Below are 19,451 nucleotides of genomic sequence, written 5' to 3'. Positions count from 1 at the left end.
AATGTAAGGCCTTGTGAGACCCCAAGAGAAAGAAGCCCACCTTTTCATTCCTTTGCCCTCCAAACCATTTATCCTGGTGCCTGGCACATGGGAAGGGCTAATAAGCACTGTAGCCGCTACTGCTACTGTTCCTAGCCACCTGCGGGTCCCTCACCAGGCTGGGTCCCTCCTTTGATGTCCTTTGGTTTTCCACTTGAAACTTGCTATCAAATCCTTTTTCCTCTTAAGTGTTTTTCAGAAATTGAAGCTGGAAAACTGAGAAAGTCTTGGGGGAAAAGAAAACAGAATCCAAACCAAGATTACCAGGCAGTGTAAATACAGGATTAATTTACTGGACGAGGGTAGGAACTTGGAGTGATGTGATGTCCACTCTGTTGCTTTAAGGATTATATTGGTGGTCCCTTTCATTCGAAGGCAACGATGTGTTTCCCTAGCAGCCCACCCTTTAGAGGAAATGTCTTCCAGCTGGCCTAAAGTTGAAGCTCTAATTGTCTGTACTGTGCTAGAAAATGGTACCTTTCTCACATCCCAGTGAAGGTGACCTCCTAGGAGGTGACCACAGACCAGTTACTGCTGGCCACACAGACTTATGTTTCTTCCTCCTTCCCCCCAAAGGAAAGCTTTTGCCAAGTTGGTTTATCATCTTCTAGAACTGTTAAAGGAGATCCTTGTGTGAAGCTCAAACTGTGCCAGAGACTGGAGGGCAGAGGCTGCATTTTACGCCAGTGCTTCTCCCTCCTTGACGTGCATCCAGATCCTGGGGGTCTTGTTGAAATGCAGATTCTGCGTAGGTCTGGGGTAGAGCCTGGGGATTGCAGCTCTTACCAGCTCCCAGGTGATGGCCCTGCAGGTGGTCCACGGACACACTGTGGGTGCCAAGGTTCCGTACTTTATAGGTTCACACCCCCTGGTGGGCTGGAGTCCTACACTCCAGAGTCAGAGAGTTGGTTGCCTAAGGTGGCACGATGAGTCTGGTTAGACTTCGCTGCCTCCCTAGGACAAGTGCGAGTCCTTCCTGCGTTGTCTTCTCGTCAGGCCACATTCCAGAACCAGATTTCCCACTCCTGCCTGTGTTTATAATACTGAAATGTTATCTGTCCATCAATAGAGGAATTAAAAGTAATGGACATACTATTCAGTCATTAAAAATAAAGGGGTTGTTCTTTATTGTTTGGCATGGAAAGACATCCACAAATTGTTGAGTGAGAATAACGCAGGTGGATGAATACTTTTTCTTCTATTATTTGATGCTTTTTTTTTATTAGCAAGCACTTCCATAAATAAGAAAAAAAATCAATAAAGCTATTTTCATTTTGAAAAAAGACCTAAAGCAAACAATAAAAAAGATAAGTTGCCACTGAGCCAAATGTGGATGAAAGCAATGAAGAATCAGAACCTACTACAATAGGGTGTATCTCACATTTCACGTGCAGTCAGGTATCCAACGCACAGACTGAGATAATATTTGAACTGGTGCCTTATAAATTACAGAGTGTCTTGCATGTGTAAAATGATGCTGATGATGGGTGTGGGAGGAAATAATGGAAGGAAAGACCCTCTATTTATTGACTGCCCATGACCCGTCAGGTCCTCGGGGAGGGCCTTTCACAGATGTTCTGTTCTTATCCTCCCCAAGTGTCAAAGGGCAGAATTCCCACTTTATAGATGGAGAAACTGAGGCCCAGAGAAGGTGATCTCCCTGGAGTCACACAGTGACCCTGTTAGGATTTGACCCCTGGGCCCTCTGACTCTGAATCCAGTGCTTTCTGAAAAGTCCATTGGCTCTCCTGGACAGCTAGGCGATTTCCAACACTTCCTCTCTTCTCTTTTTCAGACGACTGAACCGGAACCAGCTGCACATGTTACCAGAACTGCTGTTCCAGAATAACCAGGCTCTGTCGAGGCTGTGAGTGACACTCCCTGGCCAGAATGCTCTCTGTGATCTTATCCCTTACCCGGTGGGAGGGGCGGTGTTTGGTCACTGGGGCCTGGACTGTCCCGTGACTGTGACTCCCATGATCCTCACCTGGCAAGAATTGTTCAGGGCATCAAAAGGTGCTATTTGGGGCATTTCACCATGGTAAGCACTTGACAGAACCCACAGTTGATCCAGTTCATGTACTGCCTCTAACGGTGCCGGGGTGAGGATGTTGTGGGGGTGGGCATGCTCGTCAACCGTGTTGCCCTTCCTTACAGGGAGCACTGTTCTTATGCATCTCTCACTGCCTTTGGTAACTTGCCTTGGGTCGAGTATTTACTCATTCAACTAATCCCTTCTTGAACTATTTGTATTTTCAGTTTGGAGTAATGAGGTCTGTAAGCTTATTAACTGTGGCATAAAGTCATACTTTGATTTGCTGTAAATGTACTTCTTTCAAGTTTAAAGGGTAGTGGCCAATTCTGCTGCTCCAAGATTTACCAAATGTGTCTGTAATTGTTCTACAGTATATTTCGTTTTGTGGGATCATGGGTTGGACAGGACCTTAGAGATTGTCTAAGGAATCTCTTCTGCGTCTCCTTAGATATGGTCCTTCAGTCTTTGCTTGGCTACCTCTAGTGATGGGGAGTTCACCACCTCCCTGGGTAATCACTTCCATTATTGGACAGGTCTGCATATTAGAAACATTTTCTTTGAGCTCTAAATCTGCTTTCTAATAATTTATGTTTTTCCTAGCTTTGCTTTCTGTAAGTCCCAGAACAACTATGTATTCTTGTTAGATTTTTGAAGAGCTGCCAGGTTTTTGAATTTTGAGTTGGGAGGGAGGTTTAGTTGTGGTCATTAACCACCTGAAAAACCATTGGTTGGGACCTTCTGCATGCCCAGCAGAGCACTGTGTGAGATGCTGGGGCTGTGGTTCTTCCCTAAGGATGCTTATAGGACAGCACCTAGGTCGAGGTGCAGGTAAGACTGAGGGGGCTGGGAGGGAGACGGCACCCTGGGGTTGCCTGAGTGCCGAGGGGCGTGCCTGTGGGCTTCCGGAGTCTGGAGCTTGATCTCATCTCTCTGATTAACCACAGCCACTTCTTTCTGCCTCTGTCATGATTTCCAGACCTCTTGGTAAGCCCAGGGGTCTCCAGCAGCTCCAGAATTTGTCGTGGATTCTGTCTTCAAGTTTTTGTCTTTAAGGTGGAACTCTGATTTTTAGTCTGTTGTCCTCCTGGCCTGGAGGCCTCTCCGCGATGACCCTCAGTGACGATCCTTCCTGCTGGTCTTTGCCATCCTTGGGCTGGATCTGGGCCTTCTCCTTCAGTCCCCTGTAACTGGCCCTTTATTTGGTGCCAGGCACACAGTGGGAGCCTTACTTTCTTGACTGCTGAAGGCACAAGACCTTTCCCTGCAGCTGCATCTGCCCTCACGTCTCTCTAACCTGGAGCCAGCGCTGGCGCACCAGGTCCCTGCTGGAACTGGTCACAGGGAGCTGGTCTTGCCCTGACGTGGCCCCAGCACTCCTGTTTTCTCCGCCCGTCCTATCTTGCAGCCAGCTCTTGCAAGGGTCGTAACAGTTCTGCCTCTCTGCACAAATTCATCCTGAACATCTTTTCTCTTTGTCTCCTTCTGTTCTTTTCTTTCCTTCTTAGCCTTTCTTAGCCTTCCTCTTAGCCTTTCAAGCTTGTGCCCCCACTCTCCCAGCGTTATCTGCCTGCTCAAGTTCCCTTCCCCTCAGCCATGTTGATCTGCTGCCCTCCACCACCCAGGGGTCAGAGCATGTGCGCAGTGGACGGTTGCCATCAAGCTCTGGGCGCCCGCTTTGACCTTCCCTCATTTATTTTACTTTATTAAAATTTATTTATTTATTTTTAAGTTCCAGTTTTATTGAGGTATAATTGACGAATAAAATTTGTGATATTTAAAGTGTACATTGTGTGATCTGATATATATATATATATATATATATATACACACACATTGTGAAAGGACCCCCCCATATGGTTAATTAACACATTCATCACCTCACATGTTTATCTTTTTTTTTTTTGGTGAGAACATTTAAGTTCTATTCTCTTAGCAAATTTCAATTATACAATACAGTGTTATCAACTACAGTCACCATGTTATACATTAGATCCTCAGACTTTAGTCGTCTTATAGCTGCAAGTTTGTATGCTTTTACCAACATCTCCTTATTTCCCCAGCCCCCAGTCCCTGGTGACCACTTTTCCACTCTTTTGTTTCTATGAGTTTGAATTTTGTTTTTTTTAGATTTCACATATAAGTGATACCATGCAGTATTTGTCTTTCTCTGTCTGGCTTATTTCACTTAGCATCAGGCCCTCTAGATCCATCTGTGTTGTCACAAATGGCAGAATGTCACAAATTCCTTCTTTCTCATGGCTGAGTAGTACTCTATTGTATATATATGCACCACATCTTCTTTATCCGTGGACGGACACTTAGGTTGTTTCCATCCCTCATTTATTTTAAAGATTTTATTTATTTTTATTTTTTCCCCCCAAAGCCCCAGCAGATAGTTGTATGTCACAGCTGCACATCCTTCCAGTTGCTGTATGTGGGACTCGGCCCCATGATGGACGGAGAAGTGGTGCCTCGATGCGCACCCGGGATCCGAACCCGGGCCACCAGCATCGCAGCGCGCGCACTTAACCACCAAGCCACAGGGCCGGCCCCATCCCTCATTTATTTTAAAACGTCCAAGACCCTCATGTGAATCTAAATCCACAAACCTCCAGCCTTTTGCTTGAGATCGCCTTTGGCCCTATTTGCCTTTTTGGGGGGCTGACATCTTTTGCCGTAGCCTTCCTCCAGCTCTTGGGGCTGAAGGGGAGAGGCAGCTCTACAGGGGCCTCTGTCTCCCTCCAGCACTTGAGTCTACCTTCTGCCAGGGGCATTGGTGCCCGCATGTCCCTGGGCCCCCTCCTGAGATCAGTGGCAGTGTGTGGCCAGCTTGGCTGCTTCCTGGCCTGTGTCTGGGGAACTTGGGTCCCTAGTGAAATGGCAGGTAGCCTGGGGGAGTGGAAACCCAAGAGTCAGATGGTCCTGGGTTTTTCAGGGTCTAACTCTGGCTGGTCTAACTTCTTGGAGCCTCTTTTTCTTACTGTCTGCTGTTGGGCCATCGTGAGGCTGAATTGAGACTGTGCACATAAAGCATCCAGGCCCGTAGTTGGCCTGCAGCAGATGTTCGTTGTGTCCCTGACAACGTGGGTGGCTGAACGATCCTCCAGGGAAGCTGGTGCTCCTCTGCACGCTGTCCCATCTGATACCTGTGACCCTGTGAGGCAGGCAGTTTCTCCCGGTTTTACTGCCAATGAGAGTTAAGATGAAAGTCAAGGTTGAAGAGGTGAAGCGACCTCCTTGGGGTCAGTACCAATGCCCCTTTGGACTCCCAGCCCAGTGCTCTTCATGGCTCATAATTTAAGAGGAGTCCTGGAGAAAAGGACTTCTATGCTTTAATGAATATTAAATAACTGGATTCTATAGCCAAAGGCTGGCACAAGGAACTCCATTCAAGGAGTGGAAGAGCCATTGACGAGGACAGGAGTCTGCCTGACGCCTGCTCTTGGCGCCCTATGGGGCAGGCAGCCAGGGTGGGCAGTGGCCTCCAGAAACATTGGCTGCCTTAGGGAGGGGACCAGTCAGCGGTCAACAGAGGGACTTCCAGAGGAAGGGCCCTCTCAATGGAAGGCCTGGTGGCCCTTTGGGGAATATTTCCAGGCTCTAGAGCCAGAACCTTTCTGGAATACTTACTGCCTTTTCTTCCAGCCCTTGGGTCCCTCAGTTGGCAGGAGACGTTTCTTATCCAGGAGCGTGTCCGGACCCGGGTGAAGGGAGATTCTTTTCTTTAGCTCTCCTCTTAATATCTCTTAAGCTCATCTGTAACCACAGATGGACAAGCCAGCAGGACTTTGGGGGGGACTCCCGTATAGCATGCCCCCACTTAGGTCAGCCCAGGACTTGAGTTCATGACTGGGGACAGTGCAACCTGGTGTCCTTCCAATTCAGGCCATCTCGAAAAGGGCACGTTGTGGGGAAATGATTAAACAGAACTTTTTATTGATCTGGTTGATTGTCCTTGGTGTCTGGGCTCACTGAGTTTTTCATCTTGGTGATGGTTATAGGGAGGGATACAGGAGCAAGTGCTTAAAGACTTATTTGCTAATGTTCTTTGCCCCACATCCACCCCAATCCATTGACCTGAGCATCTGTCATTCCAAAACATCTCTGTTAATTCTCCCAGTTGATCTGGCCAAGGAGCACTTGGGCACCCTTGGTTCCAGAAACAGAAAGCCCCACAGGCAGGTGACGGTAAGGGTAGGGTGGGGTATTGTAAGGGCACAACCAGCAGACTGCCAGGCTCCTCAGGGTAGGAAGTGAGGCACAGCTAGGACTAAGACTGAGATGTGAAGGGCGTTTCTAGTTCTTTCTGAATGTCTACTTATTGTCCCACTCCTCCCTGCAAACCAGTGTCCTGGGCTTATGGGCAACATCTCAGTTCCACCCTGACTTTGGCTACCCACAGCACTGACTCCCCTCCTACTTCCTGTGACCTTGGAGCTCAGATCCCCACAATGTCTCCTATCCCAACTCCAGATTTCTGGGGAAAGAATCTGATTGGCCCACTTAGTTCAGGAGATCACCCCTGGGTCAAGGAGCTGTGTTGCGGGCTGGTGGAATCACCTGGTGCAGCCATACTCTGGAGCCCATCCTCCTGCAGGAGCTGGAGGGGGGCCACATGCCCTCAGGAAGCGGGGTAAGAGGGGAGGCAGTGCCTGGTTTTTCTGGTCTCTCACCTGTTGACCTTCCCTCTGCTTTGAGGGATCCGTTACTAATCCTTTCCATCTGGAGTGTATCATGGACTTGCATGCAGAGGCCGTTATGCTAAATCAGCGTGAAAACGAGTTTGAGAGAGACCACATGCGCAGGGAAGGTATGGTCACACAGTATGTCAGGTGGTGCATTTCAGTTGATTTTGTCTGTGTGGTTTCCAGGAGTTAAATCCTGTTATAGATTATTCTTCACTAATATTTCCCCTGGTGTTGGATTAATCTGTCCCTTTCTTTCCACAAGCAGGATCTGTGGCCCAGAGAGGTGGTTTGCCTTGGGCCACACAGCAGTTTGGTGATAGGGTTGGAATTAGACACCGGGCCTTTAAGGGTCCATGAAGAGCCTGAAAATGGGCTTAAACCTTGACCTACAAATCTCTCGTTGGGGATCTACCCTAAGGAAATAATAAAACATGAGCACAAACATGTTTATAGCAGCATTATTTAGAATATTGAAATACAGACTATTTCTACACTGAAATATCAAATATTGAAAAGAATATAGAATTAACTGAAATGTCCTGCATTGGGGGAGTGGTTAAGTAAATTATGGTATAGCTACTTGATGGAATATTTATATTGTCATCAAAAGCGGCCTTTATGAAAGATGTAAAGTAATGCAGATACATGTTTGTGATTTCAAAAGCCAGGATGCAAAATTGTATTGATAACATGATCACTAATAAATCACTCTAAATAATGCACAGAAAAATGATGGCCAAAAGCCAACAGGGGTTGTCGCAAGTGACCTTTTTCCTTTTTATGTTTCCCAGATGTTCTGTAAGAAGCCTGTATTATTTTTATGGTAGGAAACCCCCCAGTTTTTAAAAGCAATGAAAAGCCTCTGTAGTCTAAGTTGAAGCGAATGCTGGAAACATGATGTTGGCGCACTTCCTTGAACCTTCCTGAGCCTCGTTTGCTCTTCTGTCAGATAAAGATACTAATGTCTACCTCGCAGGCTGTTGTGGGGATTAAGGAGAGGTGTAGCCGCTCTCGTGTCAGGTATAAACTTCATGGCACATAGTAGGTGCTCAGGGGACGTTGGGTGAATCCACATGGGAATTGCTTCAGAGGTGGCATCACAGCCCCCAAGTTGACCCTGCACTTGAACATTTGTCCACTGCCAATGTTGGTTCCCCCAACCCCGGTGGTGATTCAGCCTCACCTCTCTTAACTCAGAATCAGCCCCTCCCTTTGCAGGGACCTCCTCCAACAGGCACCCCAGCTGGCTGTGAAGGGAGGCTGGCGTGCTGTCCAGCAGAAGGGCCTCCGCAGGCAGCAGCTGCCGTTTGGCTTGGGACAATCATTGCATAGGCTCAGGAAGCTGACAAAGGGAATCTGCCTGTTGTGCTCTGGGGTACTTTCCTGGGTGCATGCAGAAAGTAGGAGATGCTGCCCCTGGGAATGTTTCTTAGTGCCCTGAAGTTCTGGTGTGTTCTCTGCTTCCTTGGGGATGCCCCTACTGGTGGTGGGCCTGGAGTTCCTGCTCAGCACCCACCCCTATCTCTTTAGAAGAGAGCACCCACCCACTCCTTATCTACAGTTAGAGGGGGTCAGAGCCTCTGCAGAAATGTGCCTGTCCTGTGACATCCTCTCACCACTTCGGTCTCCCAGGACCGTTGTGAAAAGTCTCAGGAACTGCAGTCGATACAGTAATGGTTAGAATGAACGGAAGGTTATTCTGCACCAGGATCATGCTGAACAACCTAAAAAATGACGTGATTCCAACAGAACATCTTTATGAGGTCAGCATTTTCCCCCTTTTACAGATGAAGAATGCAAACTCAGGGGATTTGTGACATGCCCAAGTGGCTGAGCCAAATTTGAACCCCGATCTGTCTGATGCTAAAGCTCGTCCTTACATATCATCCATCCACCCCCCTCACCCATTCATCCTCTACCCACCACCCATCCACCTTCTACACCCATCTACCCATCCACCTACCTGTCCCCAACTCCCCATCCACCTATCTATTATCTATCCACCACCCAGCCATACTCCCACTCATCTGCACTCCCACTTACCCATCTACCAACCCACCAGTCAATCCACCCATCCACCCATCTATCTCTGCATCCTTACCTATCCCTCCATCCTTCATCTCTTTCCACCTGTCCTCCATCTAACACCCTCCCACCTATCCATCTGCCCACCTATCCACTCTTGCACTTATTTACCCACCAACCTCCCCATCCAGTCCCCCACCCATTCACCCTCCACTTACCCATCTAACAACCAACCTATAAACCTACACAAACACCCGTCTATTCCCCGACTCCTCACCCATGCTCCCATCCCCTATCCCCTCCCCACATCTAACTACCCCCTCACTATCCATCTGCCTACCCATCCACCCGCCCACGCATTTATCCAACAGTGGGCCAGGCAGTTTTAGGTGCTGAGAACACTTGGAGTGACAGCTGTGTAAGACAGGCAGGTGTGGCACTGTCTCCAGGAGGTAAGGGGTTACCATCAGTGCTCTTTGAGAGCAATCTGCCATTCTCTGGTCTACCAGCAGGTTGGAGTGGGAGGGGGCAGATGCTTCACTGATTGGACCCATGTCCCCTGCTGGGGGCAGTTATAACCTAGTGGCAGGTTACCTGGATTTGGGGTCAGCTCCATTACCTGACAGTCAACCACCACAGGATGTGGAGATGTTGTTCCATGGATGCACACAGGGATTAGGCATGTTTGAACCTGACTGCTTCTCTTACAGCAGCAAAACCCGGTCTTCACCCACGTTCCGGTGGGGAGCATAGTGAGTGTCAGCCCCCCGCGTCTCTGTCCCCCCAGATCTGGGGAGGGGGCTCTCCCGCTGCCTTCAATCTCTCCTCTTGCTGATTGCATTTCTTTCTTCATCCAGAAGGCACTTCTGATACCCTGTTCCTCTGGGCTTCTTTTTAGCCTTGAAACCAATTTTTTGTCCCAACAAGATCGGCCTTTTGTGTCTCTGTTGGGCCTGGAAGGGGTGTGTGTGTGGGGAGTGATTAAGGGCGGCCCAGGGCATTTATTTCTCCTTATTTATATCCTTGCTATAAGGACCAGGATAACTCATTAACAGGGCCCTGGTGGCCAGAGGCTGGGATGTGATATTCCGCAGGAGCCCTGTTGAAGAGTGCCTGACCCTGCCGACCCCATCTCGAGCTGGGTTTAATTAAACTGTCAGCACTGGTCAGAAGAACAAAGCCCCCCCTTCCTGTCCTGGTCCCCAGCCCCCATCAGAGGCAGGAGAGCATTCTCTGCTGAAATGAAGAGCTGTTAAAAATGGATCTGTCTTGCCTCCAAGGGAAATTGCCCGAAGCTGGAAGGTGACCTCGCTATTGTGACACGTCCACTCCAGGCAGCAGATCTGCGGAACTGAACCAACCTTGCCGCCGCAGAGGACCCTGAGCATGGGGAATGGGGCTCCTGCGGCCGCCCCTCTCCTGGATGGGGGGATAGGGGCTCCTTCCTGCCAGAATGGCCTCGAGCCGCTTTAAGATGCCGTCCCTCACTCCCTAGACTAGCCTTTTCCCAGAAAAGAATTTCACGCACGAGCTTTGGGTGGGGGATATTAAGTCTGTGAGATGTTTTCGGCATTGAGGATAGAAAGCAGTTTCCTTGGTTAGATGGTTTGGGGAAGTGCTGGGTCAAACAGGGTTCTTTGTGGAGGGACTTTTTAGCTCCTTTAATCTGATCATGTACATCATAAAGCCCCCAGGGGACATGTGGGGTGTTGTGTCGTCCAAACTGATTTGCTTGTGAAACTCTTGAAAATTTTCTTTAGGGAATACCTCGATCTTGTGGGTCTGGTGTCAGGTAACTTGCTGAGGTCTCAGACAATAAGGATCAGAGCTGAGACTTGAACCCAAGTCCCCCTGACCCCAAACCCATGCACCTACCTCTAAACCATCAGTACTCAAATTAGTGTGAGTGAGAGTCAGCGAGGGGAGTTTATTAAAATGCAGATTCCCAGGGCACTCTCATCAGAGATCCTGAGTTTGTAGGTGTGGAAGGGCCCAAGAATCTGCATTATCATCAAGCCCCTCTTGATTTGGGTCACACTTTGAGAAGCTTTGCTTCCCAGCATGCGTGATGAGACTTAGGTGGGTTCCCCTCTTCAGGCAGAGCCCCTGTTTGCGTCTGCCGGGTCTGTTTCTGGTGTGAGAGCCACACTAACTGAGACCCTCCCAAGGGCAGATGCTTCACCTCCCGCAGCTGAGCAGAGAACAATTTGGGGATTATGAGCTTGCAATTATGGAGCACTCTGGATTCTCAAAGTGCTTTCCAATCATTACATCTGTGCCTGCTGTCAAGGCTCGAGTAGAAAGGCAAGCGTCCCACTGGGCCCCGGAGCCTCTGCCGGGGAGGGTGGCCAGACGGAGATTGACATCCGCGTGCCAGGTGGGCTGACACGCCCAGCGTGGATTAATGTCCTCAACACGGCCCCGGCCCCGGCTCTGCCCTCGCTCTCTCAGAACCACACAAATGCCAACAGCCAAGGGAACCCAGGGGCTGGAGGCGGAGCAGTCGCTGGGTCACCACTGGGAGAAAGCCCAGCGAGCACAGAGTGCCCTGCTGGGGACGTTTCACAGGGGCTCACAGGAATGAAAAGCCGCCGGTCCTCTCCCACAGCATTACAAAAATCGGTATGGAACAAACTGAATTTACAAGCATCAAGAAGATTCTGAACAGAGAGGACTGCACGCAGGAGGGGGCTGTTGTGAATAACTTCTAAGAGAGTGAAGATTGTTTTTAAACCATTTCAAAATTATATAAATAATTTTGCTATGATATTGCACATTTGGAAAATAGAGAAAAGCAAACAAAGATAAGAGATAACGGGTTTAGTGTTTTTCAGTTAAATAAAGCATTTAAAAATGCTTGAGCTATCATTCAAATATTTTTTTAAAATAAAGTTTAATACCAAAGCAATATGTAATTGTTATAATAGTAATAATAATTACCATTTGTTAAGCACTTATATGCCAAATACATTATGTACATTTTCTCATTTTAATTATTACAGTCCTATGCAATAAGTGCTATTATTATCCCCATTTTACAGTTGGGAGAATTGAGGCACAGAGGGGTTAAATAAATTGGTCGCATAGCTAGCTGTTGGCAGATCCAGGCTTTGAATGCAGAGCGTGCTCTTACCCACCATGCTGTACTGCCTTTCGTTATAGAAAATAGAGAAAAAGGAGATTGCTCAGGAGTCTTCTGGGGAAGTGGGTTTCAAGTTAGGTGTTGAAGGATGTGGGAGACACAGGTGGATGGAGAGGATGTGGTTGCCCCATGAGCAGGGGCCCCACAATTCTAGAGTATTGTGTGGATCCTGGCCCAGAAGGAGGTGTAGACTGGCTCTGTCTTCTACAACGAGGAATGGGTGATAGGCATAGGGGGCCACAGAGGGTTCTTGAAGAGCAGAGTGACTGAACAGAGGGTGAAAACTATCCTTCCTCAACCACCCCCACAAAGACCCTCTTCCCTCTACTCCCTGCCTCTGGCTCTTTGTACCTGAGATGTGAGCAGCAGGGACAGACAGGCCCACATCTCTCCCTTGGCTTGCCTGAAGTGCTGCCTCCCCATCACGGCTTCTCTGTTCCTCCCTCCCCAGGCAGAATTAATTGTTGCCTCCTCAGTGCCCTCTTTTCTTTTCTTTATAACTTTTTTTTTTTTAAACATTTTTTTTTCCCCCAAAGCCCCAGTAGATAGTTGTATGTCATAGTTGCACATCCTTTTAGCTGCTGTATGTGGGACACGGCCTCAGCATGGCCTGAGAAGCGGTGCATCGGTGTGCACCTGGGATCCGAACCCGGGATCCCAACCCCGGCCGCCAGCATCAGAGCGTGCGCACTTAACCGCTAAGCCACGAGGCCGGCCCATAACTTTTTTTTTATTGTGATAAAATATGCATAACCTAATATTTATTATTTTACCACTTGTAATGGTACAATTCAGAGGCATTAACTCCATTCACAGTGTTGGGTAACCATAAGCACTATATTCGCCCAAAACTTTCTCATCATCAGAAACTCTGTACCTATTAAACTCCAACTCCCCATTTCTCCCTCTCCCCCCAGCCCTGGTAATCATTCTGTCTCTATGAATTTGCCTAAGTGCCTCGAATATGTGGAATCATACAATATTTGCCCTTCTGTGACTGGCTTATTTCACTTAGCATAGTGTTTTCAAGGTCCACCCATATTGTAGTATATATCAAAGCTTCATTCTTTTTTATGATTGAGTAATATTCCATTGTATGGATGCACCGCATTTTGTTTATCCATTCAGCTGTTGATGGATGCTTGGGTTGTTTCCACCTCTCAGTGCCCTCTAAGCAGTTGCTCACACCCCTGTGGGAGCCCCCACAACATCCCTCATAACCCTCTTCCCTGCTACCCCTACCAGACTGGGCAGGGACCCAGGCCTACGTGTCCTGTTTCCCCAGCATGAGTGGGTGTAGCATGGCCAAGAAGCTGTGTCTTTCTGATGGCAGACATTGTTCTGAAGGCCGCCGGGGGAGAGTAAACCTTCTGCTCTTCGCACAGGGCTCGCCAGTTCCTCCCTCCCTTCTCTGATTTCTGGGCTCAGGGTTTTGCGGGTCTGTGTTGGGCTCTCAGCTTCATGGAGTTAGTGGACTCAGTACTTGCCAGCTGACCCCTGTTCTACTTGACCTGTGGTTGGCCTTGACTTGTGACCTAGAAACATGAAGCCAGTTGTTCTAGAGCTCAGTGCTGGTTCATAGGATAAGTAAAGTCTATTGGGGTGGGTTAGATGGAGTCTCTGGAGAAGCGAGCAGGGTTCCCTGGGGTGTGGAGGGTAGTGATAGGGAGTCCCTGCCTCCTGGAAGGCTGGAAGAGCTTGAGCTGGGAGTGAAGGGAGGAGAGAATCAAGGACAAAACATGGACCTTTCAGTTGGTGGAGACAGATGTGAGTTGGCAAGAGGCTAGACTCAGGTGATGTGAGGGTGACTTGCACACAGTAGGGTTTGACTGACTCAGTTTTTTGTTAGGATGGGCCAGGACCCGGTATCTCCTAGTCAGACCTTCCCCTTAGGCTGAACGCTGTGGTCCAGGTGGTTCTATTTTCTACTTGAGATTCCCAGCCACGCGTCCATGGGTCTTAAGAAGCTCCAAGAAACAACAGGGTTCCTCAAGCTCTCCGCAGTGTGTGCAGTGAGGCCAAATGTGCTAACTCAACTGTATTTTCTTTGTTTTTTGGCTGGAATCATTTATCAGTTTGGTGGTGCAACTCTGGCTATCTCATACTAATGAGAAGCTCTGACTGGCAGTTTGATTGACTCTTTAATAATAAAAATGTTGGAAGATATATTACTAATAAAGATATTTTAATGGCTCAGATCTTTCTAATGTTAGGTTTGGGGGGTGTGGTGGGGGAGGTATCAAAAGATATCTTTTTGGTGAAATGGCTGGGAACCGTTTCCTGGTACGTTTGGCTGTGTTCCTGCATCCCAGCCCTCCAACCCCATGCTGGAGGGCGAGGGGCCCCTGGCTGTTCGCCTCCATGGTCAGTCTGGCTTTGGCCCCAGTGTTAATTTGGGGCCTCTTGGCAGAAGCCAGATCTTTGTCCCAGGCAGCTCTGGGTCTCCTGCTTTTGTGGGGGGCCTTGGAGTGGGGTGGGCGAAGGAGAGGTAAGGAGCTGATGAACCTGTCCCCAAGTCTTTCGCAAATCTCTGGCTCTTTTGCCCATAATTCTGAGGAGACGCAGACCTTTGCTGGGGAGATGCAGGCCTCTATCTGGCCAGTTGTTGGTGCTGACAAGTGGCCTGGTGTGAGCTGACCCTCGTGCGGGTCCTGGGTAGGAAAGCGGACTCTGGCCGGGCCAGGAGGGGTTAGGCTTCTCACGTCCAGAATTGTGCCTGACAGAGCTTGCTGAGGTGGGCGCTAACCTGAAAGGAAGTTCTTATCTTTTAGGGAAAATGGGCAGCATAAAAATAACACTGCTCATCCCTAGCCACTTAACACTTTGCAAAAAGCTTCTTAGAAAAACTCTCTGAGTTTGGTATATGGTATATTTTTTCACATCTTAATGAGGCAACTTGAGATTGGCTAATGTCCGCTGACTCCCCCAACTTGATAAAGAACATGTACCCCATTTCCGCAGGCTGCCTTGTCACAGTTTCATGGCCCCGGAACCATCTTTGCCTTCAAGGATGTTGACTCACTGGATTTTCCTCCTCTGGCCAGGATCCGGTGCTGGGATGTGGGCACAGTTGTGGTCAGGGTTGTCGTTGCTGACTGTATTAGTTTCCTATTGATGCTGTGACAAATTACCACAAACTTGTTGGCTTACAACCACATAAATGTGTTACCTTACAGTTTGGAGGTTAGAAGTCTGAAATGGGTCTCACGGGGCTTAAATCAAGGTATTGGCAGAGCATGTTTCTTCTGGAGGCTCCAGGGGGGAATCTGTTCCTTCCCTTTCCCAGTTTCTAGAGGCCACCCACGTTCCTTGGCTCGTGGCCGCATCACTCGCCCCAACTTCCACTTCAGCTGCTACGTCTCCTTCTCTGACTGTCTCTCCTGCCTCCTTCTTTTCCTTGTAAGGCCCCTGGTGATTCTATTGGGCTCACCTAAATAACCCAGGATAACCTCCTCGTCTCAAGATTCTTTACGTAATCACATCTGTAGAGTTCCTTTTGCATGTGAAGTAACATTCACAGGTTCTGGGATTAGGATATGGACATCTTTGGGGGGCATAATTCTGTCTACCACGTTGTGTCTTCCCTTTGGAGGACAATAACCCTCAGTGACCAGCCCCTCCCTGCCTGGGGTTACAGAGTTATGCACAGACACCATCCTGGCTCCAGGAGCCCACCAAGGCAGAGCCCTCTGGGCAGCTCTCCTGGCTCTTCCAGGTTGCAGTTAGGCTTCTTGGCATTGAGTCCTCTCTTTTCCTCCAGTGATCATGGGTACTGCTTAGCTGTGGGACTCTGGGCAAGTTACTTAACCTCTCTGTGTCTAATTCTTCATCTGTAAAATGAGCGGGGGCTGGGCGGGGAGTCAGCCCTGGTGGTTTAGTGGTTAAGATTTGGTGCTCTCACCACCATGGCTCGGGTTCGTTTCCTGGTCAGGGAACCACACCACTCATCTGCCGGTTGTCGTACAGTGGCAGCTGCGTGTTGCTGTGATGCTGAAAGCTATGCCACCGGTATTTCAAATACCAGCAGGGTCACCCATGGGGGACAGGTTTCAGCGGAGCTTCCAGACTAAGACAGACTAGGAAAAAGGACCTGGTCACCCACTTTCTGAAAAAATTGGCCACGAAAACCCTATGAATAGCAGTGTAGCATGGTCTGATATAGTGCTGGAAGGTGAGAGGATGGAGCAAAAAGACCTGTCAGGGTTCGCTCTGCTGTGCACAGGGTCTCTAGGAGACGGAATTGACTTGATGGCACTGACAACAAAAAATGGGGGTGCTGTTGTGAGGATTAGGAATGATTTTATGGACCACCCAGTACCGATGCTCTGAATACCATCATCACCTGAACTATCATCCGGGAAGTGATGGAGGGCCGTGGGCGGGTATGCCCCACCTAGCTGCATTATTTGGACGTGGATGGACGTAGAGGACAATCCGCTGTCCTAGAAGTCTTCACGGGTTGCCCCAGGCTAGTGGGCTTGTCTGGCTCCCCTTTCATCATGGCCTCAGCAGAAGGTTCCAGGCTAGGCCTCCTTGTTTCCTTGTCTCAGAGCTCGGCGTGCCGTCTGTTTCACTGCCTGTCTTCCCTGTGGGGGACAGAGCTTCTGAACTCCCTTTGCATCTTGCCTGAGCTCACTCTGCATTTGGCAGCTTAGCCTGCTGCCTCATAGTTTTTTTACTCATGCAGTCTCTTCTTTGTTTGGTTTTATAGACTGAAAATGAGATAGCGACTTCATACAAATGGAAGAATTTCTACAGCTCTTTCTCTGAATGCATTTCCCTGGAGTTGGCTATAACGTAGAGCTCTTTATTAGATTAACTTGGCATGAATATTAACACAAATTAGAACTCATTACATGTAAATTTGTGATCTATAATAGTGCAAGATTTAAAGAAATATGGTGCATTACCTTTTTCATTAATTCTTGACTGGTATGGATCTCCACTTAATCTAATCTTAACTTTATTTATTTATTTATTTTATTTTTCCCCAAAGCCCCAGTAGATAGTTGTACGTCATAGTTGCACATCCTTCTAGTTGCTGTATGTGGGACTCGGCCTCAGCATGGCTGGAGAAGCGGTGCGTTGGTGCGCGCCTGGGATCCGAACCCGGGCCGCCAGTAGTGGAGCGCACGCACTTAACCGCTAAGCCACGGGGCCGGCCCAATCTAATCTTAACTTTAATGTTGAGCCTCTTAGCATAATAAGTTCTTCCTAGAACATACACACAGGTTTTATTACTTTGGGACTTTATTACTTTGGCATCAGAAGTCCACAGGGGCAGCAGATGTTGTCACATGTAAATGAAGGGTTGGTATTGATATTCCACAAGGCTCCTCAGCTTTCACTGATGGACCTGTAGCTCAGTTCTGCTTCTTTGAAACCCAAGTTCCCATTCATCCTTTCCAGTTTTAGGCTGTCCTGCCACTTGTCAGTGATGGCGTTTTAAAAAAAAAAATTTAACATAACATAAAATTTACCATCTTAACCATTTTTTTTTTTTTGATGAGGAAAATTGGCCCTGAGCTAACATCCATTGCCAATCTTCCTCTGTTTGCTTGAGGAAGAGTGGCCGTGAGCTAACATTTGTGCCAATCTCCCTCTACTTTGTATATGGGAGGCTGCCACATCATGGCTTGATGAGCAGTGCGTAGGTCTGCACCTGGGATCTGAACCTGCGAACCCCAGGCTGCCAAAGCGGAGCACGAGAACTTAACGGCTACCCCACCTGGCCGGCCCGCATCTTCACCATTTTTAAGTGTACAGTTCAGTAGTGTTAACTGTATTTACGTTGTTGTGAGCCAGATCTCCAGAACGTCTTCATCTTGCAGATCTGAAACCCTGTACGTGTTAAACAACTTTCCATTCTCCCCTCCCACTAGCCCCTGGTAACCACTATTCTACTTTCTGTCCTTATGAATTTAACTACTCTAGGTACCTCATAAGTGGAATCATGCAGTATCTGTCTTTTTGTGACTGCTTATTTCACTTAGCAAAATGTCTTCAATGTTCATCCATGTTGTCACATCTGTCAGAATGTCCTTCCTTTTTAAGGCTGAATAATATTCCATGTGTATGTATATGTGGTATGTGTATACCACATTTCGTTTATCCACTCATACTTTGATGGACGTTTGGGTTGCTTCCACCTCTTGGCTATTGTGAATAATGCTGCTACGAACATAGGGGTGCAAATATCTCTTCAAGACCCTGCTTTCAATTCTTTTCGATATATCCCCAGGAGTGGGATTGCTGGATCATATGGTAGTTCTGTTTATAATTTTTTGAGGAATCATTGTACTGTTTTCTGTAGTGGTTGCACCATTTCACTAACATTTGTTATTTTCTGGGTTTTTGATAGTAGCCATCCTAATGGGTGTGAGGCAACATGTCATTGTGGTTTTGATTTGCATTTCTCTGATGATTAGTGATGTTGAGCATCTTTTCATATGCTTGTTGGCCATTTGTATATCATCTTTGGAGAAATGCCTATTCAAGTCCTTTGTTCATTTCCCCCCCCCCCCGGGTGATGTGAAGTCCTCTCCATCAGGTTTGGATGTGGCAGGGGATACCAAAGTAAAGGTTCTCATTCAGAAAAAGGAGAATGCAAAGCTCTGGATCCTAACAATTATCAAGTCATTCTGAACAGGAAGAGTGAAGCTTCCTTGCCTTGGCAGTAGAATAAATTCCTTGGTTAGCCCATCTGGCAGCCTTTGAAATCTTTGAAATTGTCTGGGACAACTTCCTTTGTCTGTCGCTCTCTGTTTCCCCTGATTTGGCTTTTGCATAGTTCTTCCTTGTCCATTACCCTCCTGGTTACATCTGAGCTGAGCTTCACTGAAGATGTCCTTTCTGGAAGAGACGCTGCTTTGGGCAGCTTACTTCTTGTTGGTGCAGGATTGTTATGGAGTTTAACAGTCACAGACTGTTTCAGCCAGGCTTGGGATATTTTTTGGCAATATATTCCCCCCAGATTTAGTAGATTTCTAACATATTTATTTCTAATCAATCCATGTGTGAGTAACCTCAGCCCTTTAAAGATCTTTTCTAGACCAGTTCTACTCAGAGTTCCAGACTGTGACAAGACAAGGTGCTTGCACCAAAATGCAAATGAACATAGTGCTTCCTTGGTTGGGAAAGTCTTGACATAAAAAAATCAGCTGAACTAAATGGTGATCTTAGTGTCAAAGTCAATTTACATTCTGGCTTAACCAACCCTTCTCAGACCAGTACCAAAAATTCATGAACTGACAGCCAATCAGTGGACCACACTTTCAGTACCACTGGTCCAGACAAACTTTCCAAGCCTGAGAATTTTGGGCTTGTAGCTGCTTTTCTTTGCACTCTATGCATTCTCTTCTACTCCTTTAGCTTAATGACCACCACCTTCAGGACATTTGAAACAATAAGCTTTATTGAGAAGAAAACACGATTAATTCGATCAGAGAATTTGTCCAGCAGAGCATCAATCTTATTTCCTGCTAAGGCTGTGGCTTTGTTCGCACCACTGTCAATGGCTTCC

General features: G+C 47.8%; 1 protein-coding gene across 2 annotated transcripts in view; it reads left to right on the top strand.

Annotated features, from left to right (window-relative positions):
* The window catches only part of SLIT1 (slit guidance ligand 1), a 177,466-nt gene that overhangs the window by 27,149 nt on the left and 130,866 nt on the right, over positions 1-19,451 (top strand). For both annotated transcript variants that reach the window (XM_004427897.3, XM_087432360.1), the window contains exon 4: positions 1,835-1,906. In XM_004427897.3, coding sequence (XP_004427954.2) covers positions 1,835-1,906 — 72 coding nt within the window. The remainder of the gene's footprint in view (positions 1-1,834; positions 1,907-19,451) is intronic.

Source organism: Ceratotherium simum, chromosome 6 (assembly GCF_057802395.1).
Source record: "Ceratotherium simum simum isolate JZ-2026a chromosome 6, ASM5780239v1, whole genome shotgun sequence".
In the NCBI taxonomy this organism is placed as follows: Eukaryota; Metazoa; Chordata; class Mammalia; order Perissodactyla; family Rhinocerotidae; genus Ceratotherium; species Ceratotherium simum.
The sequence above is the reverse complement of the archived record's forward strand: the minus strand, read 5'-3'. Positions and strand labels throughout refer to the sequence as shown.